Source organism: Hypanus sabinus, chromosome 30 (assembly GCF_030144855.1).
Source record: "Hypanus sabinus isolate sHypSab1 chromosome 30, sHypSab1.hap1, whole genome shotgun sequence".
Classification (NCBI taxonomy): domain Eukaryota; kingdom Metazoa; phylum Chordata; class Chondrichthyes; order Myliobatiformes; family Dasyatidae; genus Hypanus; species Hypanus sabinus.
This window is the reverse complement of record NC_082735.1, coordinates 17,550,747-17,561,158: the sequence shown is the minus strand read 5'-3', so window position 1 is coordinate 17,561,158 and position 10,412 is coordinate 17,550,747. Positions and strand designations below refer to the sequence as shown.

The window sequence follows — 10,412 nt, the reverse complement described above, 5'->3', positions numbered from 1 at the left end:
GCGCAGGAACTCAACTAAGCCAAACAGGGTTACAGCAGCAGTTTTGGGAATATCCTCAGCACATACAGGCACCTGGTGATAGCCCCGACTAAGTCCACTTCAGAAAAAAAATAATCTTTCTGGCTAAACATGCCGAAAAGCCTTGAAATTTGTGGAACCAGGTAACACTGATAAGGTGGCGGTAATTGCATCATGGATGGGGACCGCCGTCGGGCTTGGGGACCCCGTGGAAGGGTGAAACCCAAGGGTTATTTGACCTGCGTACAACCTCTGCGTTGGCAAACCCAGCCTTCATGCCGTTCAGCTTTTCTGAGTGCAGTCTACGCGCACGGGTGTGGGCTGGCGAGGTAGTTGTGGAAGTGTGGTGCTCGACCCCATGCTTCGTGACTGCGTAGAAAGTGTGGGCTTGCGACGAGGTTTGGGAACTCACCCAGCTGATGAGTGAATTTGCCTGCAGTGGTGCACATGGTCGACAGAGTCGTCGTGGGGAACTTACTGCAGGTGCAGGGTAACGACCCAAAGCCCTTCGCATCCACAAGCCGGCAGTCCTTAAGATCTGAAAGTCCTTTGGTGTGCAGGAAATCTGCGCCAAGCCGAGTCCAGCCAAGATGAAGTCCCATGTGGACGGCTGTTCACTGAAGCAGAGCACCATGCGTCATGACCCGTAAGTGTGTACTTGTTGGCGGCGTCCAGCTGGGTTTCGTTGCTCTTTGCCTTCTCATCAATAGGCCAGACATCCCGCCTGTCTCCAGCATATTGATAGTGGCTCCCTGATGCCCGCAAATTATAGACAATATCCCAGAAGTCGAATTTCTTGAGAGTGAACAAGCAAGGGGGGGGGGGGAAGAGAAGAGAAAGAGAAAGAGAAAGAGAGAGAGAGAGAGAGAGAGAGAGAGAGAGAGAGAGAGAGAGAGAGAGAGAGAGAAAACACATCCTGATTGGTCTCTCTTCATGCTAAGTAGACCTATTAGTTTTCTCCGTGGGCAGGCTTTACAATTGACCTCTCTCTCTCTCTCTCTCTCTCACTTTCATTGTCCATCAGTTCAGTTTAGTGCCCTGCAGCGCCATGGCAGAGTGTTCCAAAAAAAGAAAATATAAAACGTACTTCACCCCAGATTACAGTAAAGTGTACCCCTGCCTAATAGGGGTCAAAAATACACTGTTTGCTACAGTGACTTTTCGATTGCCTATGGTGGGTTAAATGACTGTAAAAAACACGTTGATGTGAGTTTAACATGTGTCATTCGTTCAATAGCATAGCTAACGTTATTTAAACTAGCTGGCTAATTTAAACTGCTAAGGAGCTACTCTATTGATGTGCTTAAAGTTGTAATAGAATTAAAAAATAACTCCATGATAATATAAGTATATATTTCAATGTCACATTTTCTGCATAAGACAATATAATAAAGATACACCTTATGCTTTTATTTCCTTTAGGGACCACGGCATACCAGGGAGGCTAAGCGCAGGGAAGGCTGCTCAAGTACTTCACAGTACTTTTCAGCAGAAAACTAAAGTCTGACAAAACACTTGTGAATCTGATGTCTTGCAAAATTAACAAATTCATTGACGCAGACCACTATGAGGTCGAAACTTCCGGCAAAATGCTCAAATCCACCAAGCAAGCCACATCACAGTCCAAGGAAAGTTTGCAAAAGAAATAGAAAAGCTGTTTGTATTAGCATTGAGACTGCCAACAAAACACTCAACAAGGAATAGTTTCAACCGGGGAGGGGTATGGGGTTGTGGGGGGTGGTGCTACCTCCCTGAAATGAGTTTTTGTAGGAAGGGGTGTCTGGGAATATTATTACAACGCGTGTTTTATCCTTGTCCACACAAACTGAACCATTCCTGCTGAGTATGTGCCCTCTACATTCAACTTAAGGACTTTTTTTAACTCATGGTCTCAGTATTATTTTTATTTGTAAACATTATATTTTGTTTATTGATGTTTTGTCAGTTTTTCTTTACCTATAATTTTCGTAAAATCTGTTGTATTTCCTTATTTCCTGTTTCTGTCTATAAGAAAATGACTCCGCAGCTGCATGTTAACGTGTATTTTCTGTAAGAAATGCAATCTGAATCTCTGAACCACGTGACACGCTGACTCCGCCCCCTGTTCCTGACGTGTCGCCGGTTCGTGACGCACGGGCCGTCGCGGGGTGATTGCGAAGCGGCCACGCGGGGCTCGGGTTCCCGTCCCGGGTGTCGAAGATGGTGAAGGCCCAGTACCGGGGCCGCAGCTCGGTCAACCCGTCCACCGCCAGCACCAACCCAGGTCAGGCCGGGCGGGGAGATACGGGATCAAGGAAGCTGGGTCTGAGGGGGGAGAGGACAGGGAAGGTGGGGGTATGGTTGGGTCTGAGGGGGGAGAGGACAGGGAAGGTGGAGGGTATGGTTGGGTCTGAGGGGGGAGAGGACAGGGAAGGTGGAGGGTATGGTTGGGTCTGAGGGGGGAGAGGACAGGGAAGGTGGAGGGTATGGTTGGGTCTGAGGAGGGAGGGGGAGAGGACAGGGAAGGTGGGGGTATGGTTGGGTCGGGGGGGGAGGGAGAGAGGACAGGGAAGGTGGAGGGTATGGTTGGGTCGGGGGGGGGGAGGGAGAGAGGACAGGGAAGGTGGAGGGTATGGTTGGGTCTGAGGAGGGAGGGAGAGAGGACAGGGAAGGTGGGGGTATGGTTGGGTCGGGGGGGGAGGGAGAGAGGACAGGGAAGGTGGAGGGTATGGTTGGGTCTGAGGGGGGAGAGGACAGGGAAGGTGGAGGGTATGGTTGGGTCTGAGGAGGGAGGGGGAGAGGATAGGGAAGGTGGAGGGTATGGTTGGGTCTGAGGGGGGAGAGGACAGGGAAGGTGGAGGGTATGGTTGGGTCTGAGGGGGAGAGGATAGGGAAGGTGGAGGGTATGATTGGGTCTGAGGGGGGAGGGGGAGAGGATAGGGAAGGTGGAGGGTATGGTTGGGTCTGAGGGGGGAGAGGACAGGGAAGGTGGAGGGTATGGTTGGGTCTGAGGGGGAGAGGATAGGGAAGGTGGAGGGTATGATTGGGTCTGAGGGGGGAGAGGACAGGGAAGGTGGAGGGTATGGTTGGGTCTGAGGGGGGAGGGGGAGAGGACAGGGAAGGTGGAGGGTATGGTTGGGTCTGAGGGGGGAGAGGACAGGGAAGGTGGAGGGTATGGTTGGGTCTGAGGAGGGAGGGAGAGAGGACAGGGAAGGTGGGGGTATGGTTGGGTCGGGGGGGGAGGGAGAGAGGACAGGGAAGGTGGAGGGTATGGTTGGTTCTGGGGGGGAGAGAGAGGACAGGGAAGGTGGGGGTATGGTTGGGTCGGGGGGGGGGAGAGGACAGGGAAGGTGGAGGGTATGGTTGCCTCTGGGGAGGGAGAGGGGTAGAGGATAGGGAAGGTGGAGCATCTGGTTGGCTCTGGGATCTGGGGAAGGAGAGGGGGAGAGCACAGGGAAGATGGGAGTATGGTTGGGTCTGGAGAGGGAGCAGGGGAGAGGACAGGGATGGTGGGTGTCTGGTTGGCTCTGGGGTCTGGAGAGCGGGAGAGGACAGGGAAGGTGGGGATATGGAGGGCCCTGGGGTCTGGGGAAGGAGAGGGGGAGAGGACATTTTGCACTGGGGTTTGGGTTGGTGGGGTGGTGGTAGGAGAGGAAATCAGCATTGGGGTCAGGAGAGCGAAGGGAATGGTTGTCACTGGGGTCAGGGTAGGGGAAGGGGATGGTTGACTCTGGGGTCCAGAGGGGGTGGGGATGGTCCGGGTAATGGGGTCAGGCAGGGAGAGACAGTGGTTGTTGCGGGTCAGGGAGGGAGATTGGGAAGGGATGGTTGTCACTGGAGTTACAGGAGGAATGGTTGGTACATGGATTTGCCAAATGAGAGGAAGCAGTTTTGTCAGGTGAAACAGGATGCTCAGTATTCCTAACTAACCTTGATTATTTCTGATCACTGCTGTTAATGAATGTTAAGTCTTTGGAAGAGATGTCAAAAGGATTTTCAGGAATGGTGGCTGGGATCACAGTTTTCTGCTTTTTGATCAAGGAAGCTGGTTTTGATCTGTTTAGAATAGGTATTGTGAAAAAAAGTTGATAAAGATTTGGATGGAGGAAATAAGGAAGCATTCATTTCCAAGGAGAGATATATTTTAGAGGAGTGAAATTTTAAGTGAGATAACAAGAGGTGACATGGTAAAAGGTTGTGAGATTAAGTTTATTAGTATTTCAAACAAAAGATAAATGAGGCGGAGTGGTTTCCTTCTGCACTACATATTGGTTAGCTTTTGTGAAGCGGATATTAGATGCATTGTAGATAAGAAAGTGGGAGTTTTGCTCACAGTTTTTGGAGTGACATTTGTATTGAGAGGTGCCTGGCTTGCATTCTCTTTGAATGCACCTACCAACTCAGCATTCAATGCCCTCCGGGCAGGAGGGTCATTCTGAATGTAGAAATGGCTGGTGGCTAATTCTGTGCTACACTTATCGCCAGTTGTACAGTTGGCTAAAGAGGGCAATTGAGGAACCATGGGCTCTTCCACCTTCGGGGTAGGGGTTGTCTGATGGCAAGTATGCATGGATGGTTTATGAGGTAGTGCATGCTGCTTTAGCATGCTCTGATGAACTGCAGGTATTTGGTGCCAGTAACAAGCAAGAAAATCTGCAGATGTTATTTGGCACCATCCTGAATCCTCACTATATGGGTATTCAAGGGCCAAAGAGTTCTAGGCATTAATGGGGATGTTGTAGTGATGTACTACATACAGAGCTAGAGACGTCATTTTGAGACTAGTTTATTCAAACTTTGCAGCGCTGGCATTTAATCCCTAGCGCCCGTCCTCTCCGAGCGGAAATGACGTCAGAGGTGCATTACCAAAGTCTCTCCCTGCGCGCTGGCTATTTGTGAGCCGGTTTGCCTGCACAGAAAGTGGGTCGCCACATAACCCTCCCTTCCCCCCCCCCAGAACCGGCAATACACCCCCCAATGTCCACAGTCTGGATCAGCCTCTGTTTGGGAGGTCTGCCTCCTCTGCGCCCCGGTGCCTGAACCTCGACCGGCTGCATCAAGTCCACATGGGCTGCTTTGAGTTGGTCCACCGTGAAAACTTCTTCTTTCACCCCCCAATGTCCAGAACATACGTGGACCCGTTGTTGTTGATCACCTTGAACGGCCGCTCGTACCGCTGTAGCGGTGCCTGGTGTGCACCCCCTCGTACAAACACAAACTTACAGTTCTGTAGGTCCTTGGGTACATGGGTTGGGGTCCGTCCGTGCTGTGAAGTCGGTACAGGGGCCAGGTTGCCGAGCCTTTTGCGTAGTCTGTCCAGGACTGCTGCGGGTTCTTCCTCTTGCCCCCTTGGGGCTGGTATGAACTCTCCCAGGACAGCCAGGGGTGCGCCGTACACCAACTCGGCCGACGAGGCGTGCAGATCCTCTTTGAGCACTGTGTAAATTCCAAGCAGGACCCAGGGAAGCTCATCCACCCAGTTAGGTCCTCTCAGGCGGGCCATGAGAGCTGACTTCAAGTGACGGTGGAAGCGTTCCACTAGTCCGTTCGACTGTGGGTGGCAGGCAGTAGTGTAGTGGAGCTGCGTTCCCAACAGGCTGGCGGTGAACTGGGCGCCTCTGTAGGAGGTAATGTGGGCTGGTACCCCGAAGCGTGCTACCCAGATTGCAATCAGTGCTCGGGCGCAGGAATCGGCAGATGTGTCGGTGAGTGGGACCACCTCTGGCCACCTCGTGAACCGGTCTACCATAGTTAGGAGGTACCGCGCTCCTCGGGACACTGGTAGGGGGCCCACGATATCCACATGAATGTGGTCGAACCTCCGGTGGGTGGGTTCGAACTGCTGCAGCGGGGCTTTAGTGTACCGCTACACCTTGGCTGTTTGGCACTGCACGCACATTCTAGCCCATTCACTGCCCTGCTTGCGAAGTCCGTGCCACACGAACTTGCTGGAGACCAGCTGGACGGTTGTCCTGATAGATGGGTGCGCCAAACCATGTATGGAGTCGAAAACTCGCTGCCTCCAGGCTGCCAGGACAATGGGGCGAGGTTGGCCGGTAGCCACATCGCACAGGAGGGTCCTCTCAGCTGGGCCTTCAAGAAAGTCCTGCAGTTGCAAACCCGAGACTGCGGTCCTGTAGCTGGGCATCTTGTCTTCTGCCTGCTGCGCCTCCGCCAGTGCTGCATAGTCCACCCCCAGGGACAGGGCCTAGACAGCTGGTCTGGAGAGTGCGTCAGCCACGACGTTGTCCTTTTCCGAGACATGCTGGATGTCCATCGTGTACTCAGATATGTAGGACAGATGTGGCTGCTGGCGAGCCGACCAGGGATCGGACACCTTCGTGAACGTGAAGGTCAACGGTTTGTGGTTCGTGAACGAGGTGAACGGCCTGCCTTCTAAGAAGTACCTGAAATGCCGGATTACCAGATACAGTGCCAACAGCTCCCGGTCAAAAGCACTGTACTTGAGTTTGGGTGGTCGTAGGAGCTTGCTGAAGAACGCCAGGGGTTGCCAGCGCCCCTCGATGAGCTACTCCAGCACCCCACCGACTGCAGTGTCGGATGCGTCCACCGTGAGTGCGGTCGGAATGTCCGTTCTGGGGTGCACCAGCATCGCGGCATCTGCCAAGGCTTCCTTGGCTTTAACGAAAGCGGCCGCGGCCTCCTCATCCCAAGTAATGTCCTTGCCTTTACCCGACATCAGGGTGTACAAAGGACGCATGATACGGGCTGCTGAGGGGGGGAAACGGTGGTAGAAGTTCACCATATCAACGAACTCCTGTAGGCCTTTGGTCATGTTGGGCTGGGCAAAATGGCGGATTGCATATACCTTGGCGGGCAGAGGTGTTGCCCCGTCTTTGGTAATCCTGTGGCCCAGGAAATCGATGGTATCGAGACTGAACTGGCATTTGGCCGGGTTGATTGTAAGGCCGAAATCACTCAGGCGGGAGTAGAGCTGGCGGAGGTGGGACAGATGCTCCTAGAGACTACTGCTGGCTACAAGGATGTCGTCTAACTAGTTGAATGCAAAGCCCAGGTCCCGTCCCACCACATCCATTAGCCGCTGGAACGTCTGTGCGGCATTCTTCAGGCCGAACGGCATTTGGAGGAACTCGAACAGGCCAAACGGGGTGATGAGTGCTGTTGTGGGGATGTCTTCAGGGTGCACTGGGATTTGATGGTATCCCCGGACGAGGTCTACTTTGGAAAATATTCTTGCCCCGTGCAGATTTGCTGCAAAGTCCTGTATGTGCAGTTCGGGGTAGCGGTCTGGAGTGGTCGCCTCGTTCAGTCTGCGGTACTCGCCGCATGGTCTCCAAACCCCAGCTGCTTTGGGCAACATGTGCAGGGGGGAGGCCTCCGTAGGATCCCCAATTCCTCCATCCTCTTGAACTCCTCCTTCGCCAGGCGGAGCTTTTCTGGGGGGAGCCTTTGTACGCGGGCGTGGAGGGGTGCTCCCTTGGTCGGGATGTGGTGCTGAACCCTGTGTCTGGGCATGGTTGCCGTGAACTGCGGTGCCAGAATCGATGGAAAGTCCGCCAGGATTCTGCTGAATTTGTTGTCCGACAGCGTGATGGAGTCCAGGTGTGGGGCCGGCAACTTGGCTTCACCCAGGGAGAACGTCTGGAAAGTCTTAGCATGTACCAGTCTTTTCCCTTGCAAGTTGACCAGCAGGCTGTGAGCTCGCAAGAAGTCTGCCCCCAGGAGTGGTTGGGCCATGGCGGCCAGTGTGAAGTCCCACATGAACCGGCTGGCGCCGAGCTACAGCTGCACTGTGCGGGTGCCATAGGTCCGTATCGTGCTGCCGTTTGCAGCCCTCAGGGTGGGTCCTGGCTTCCTGTTGTGGGTGTTGTACCCCATCGGGGGCAAGACGCTGATTTCCGCTCCAGTGTCGACCAAGAAGCGGCGTCCCGACTGTTTGTCCCAGACGTACAAGAGGCTGTCCTAGTGGCCAGCCGCCATAGTCATTAGCGGCAGCTGGCCCTTGCAGGGCGGGCGACAACGGCGGGCTTCTGTGCCCCACTGCTGGTGGCAGAAACATCACTGTTCACTGTCCTCCTCACTCCTGCCTCTGTGTTGTGTGCGCCCCCCTGCCGGGCCTGGTCTGGTATGCTGTTGGGCGCGTGGCCTGGTAATCTGACCGACAGATGCCACGCTTTCCCTCTTGGCTTTCCACAGCATGTCTGCCCGGGCCACCACCTTCCGGGGGTTGCTGAAATCTGCGTCGGCCAGCAGCAGATGTATGCTCTCGGAATGCTTGCTTGAACATGAGGCAAGGCTTGTGTCCATCAGCCAGGGCCAGCATCTCGTTCATCAATGCTGATGGCAGTCTGCCTCCCAAACCATCCAGGTGAAGCAGGCGGGCACCCCACTCATGCCATGAGAGGCCAAAGGTCCCAATGAGCACTGCTTTGAATGCTTCATATTTGCCTCCTTACGGGGGTGACTGTATGAAATCCACAACCTGGGCGGCCGTTTCCTGATCAAGGGCTCTCACCACGTGGTAGTAACGCGTGGAATCAGAGGATATCTGCCAAATCTGGAACTGGGCTTCTGCTTGGCTAAACCACACGCGTGGTCGCAGCGTCCAGAAAGTCAGCAGTTTAAGCAAAACTGCGTGAACAGATGAAGAGTCGGTCATCTTTGGTCCAAATCCCGTTTGGACCGTCGGAGTCACCAATGTAGCGATGTACTACATACAGAGCTAGAGACAACACACAGTCGGTAAGTCGTTTCAAGATTAGTTTATTCAAACTTCACGGCGCTGGCATTTAATCCCTAGCGCCCGCCCTCTCCGGGCAGAAATGACGTCAGAGGTGCATTACCAAAGTCTCTCCCCGTGTGCTGGCTATTTGTGAGCCAGTTCGCCTGCGTAGAAAGTGGGTCGCCACAATGTTACATTTCTTCATGGAGGCTTTGAGCAATCCTAATGATAACTAAAAGCTATTATTCAGTTTCTACAAGATGTCTCTTAATTCAAATGTTTGGATAATTCAGGTATCTTGGATTGACCAAATATATTCCACGTAGACATTTAGAGGGAGTTTACTTTAAAAGTTAGAATCTTGGTTGTATTTTAATACATTTGGTTGTGTGCAGATCGGCCCAAAGATGGCGGAGGCCTCAAGAGGGACAGGGCAACTATTAAACGTCTCAACATGTACAGACAGAAGGAACGAAGGTTGGTGTAAATTTTTTATTATCCACAACCTTCATTGTGCTAACTGTATAATACATCTGTGTAATCGCGTTTCCAAACCTCTCGAGTAAATCCTTGTCAGCATCGTGACAGAAGCTGCATCATGGTGCCGAAGCTTTCTTAATCAGCTGCTTTGTAGAGTAATACAGCACAGAAATAGGCCCTTTGGTCCGTGCTGATAGCAGCACCCTGCGTGCCAGTCCCAGTTGCCCATCACCTTCCCAGCCCTTTCCCTCCAAGTACCTGTCCAAATGCCTCATAATTGTTGTGGTTGTACTTCCCTCCGGCAGCTCATTCCAAGTACTTACTGCCCTCTCTGTGAAGCATTTACCCCTCAGGTCTCTTTTAAATCTCTCTTCTCTTGTATCCACACCCTTTAGATTTGTTCGAAGTAAATTTAATATCAAAGTATATATGTCACTATATACAACCCTGAGATTCAGTTTCCTGTGGACATTCACAGTAAATACAATGAATCAATGAAACCAACACCCAGCAGGGTGGGCAAATGATCAATGTGCAAAAGGCAACAAACTGCAGACACAAAAAGAGAGAAAATTTAAAAAATAATAAAAATAAACTAGCAACAAGTATCAAGAACCTGAGATGGTGGGTCGGTCGGTTGTGAGAACAGTTCAGTGATGGGGCAAGTGAAGTTACCCCTCTAGTTCAAGAACGTGATGGTTGAGAGGTAATAACTCAGTGAAAAGAGAGCATGCCCTGGATGGTGGGGGTCCTTGATGATAAATGCTGCTTTGCTGCGACCCCACTTCCTGTCGGTGTGCTCAGTGGTAGAGAGGGCTTTATCCATGATGGACTGGGCCGTATCCACTACTTTTTGTAGGCTTTTCCATACAAGGGCATTGGTGTTTCCATACAAGGCCATGATGCAACTAGCCAGTGTACTGTCCAACATACGTCTATAGAAGTTTATAGAATCTTTAGATGAAATTTCAAATCTTTGCAAACTTGTAAGAAAGTAGAAGCACTGCCGTACTTTCATTGTAATTGGTGCTTGCGTACTGGACCCAAGGGATTTAAAGTTGCTGATTCTCTCCTCCTCTGATCACCCGACTGAAGTTAATAACCATCTTGGTCTCGCTCATATTGAGTGAGAGGTTTTCAATCTCTGATTTGTACTCTGCAAACTGGGAAAAGGGCTACGACCTTATCCACACTGCTCATAATTTTATAAATGTCTTTGTGGGCACCTTTC

General features: G+C 52.1%; 1 protein-coding gene across 1 annotated transcript in view; it reads left to right on the top strand.

The window, feature by feature from the left end:
* Positions 1-2,127: 2,127 nt before the first annotated feature.
* gnl2 (G protein nucleolar 2) overlaps positions 2,128-10,412 on the top strand; it is a 43,541-nt gene continuing 35,256 nt past the window's right edge. Inside the window, exons 1-2 of the mRNA XM_059954374.1 lie at positions 2,128-2,281; positions 9,097-9,178. Of these exons, the coding sequence (XP_059810357.1) occupies positions 2,218-2,281; positions 9,097-9,178 (146 nt within the window). The 5' untranslated portion in view covers positions 2,128-2,217. The remainder of the gene's footprint in view (positions 2,282-9,096; positions 9,179-10,412) is intronic.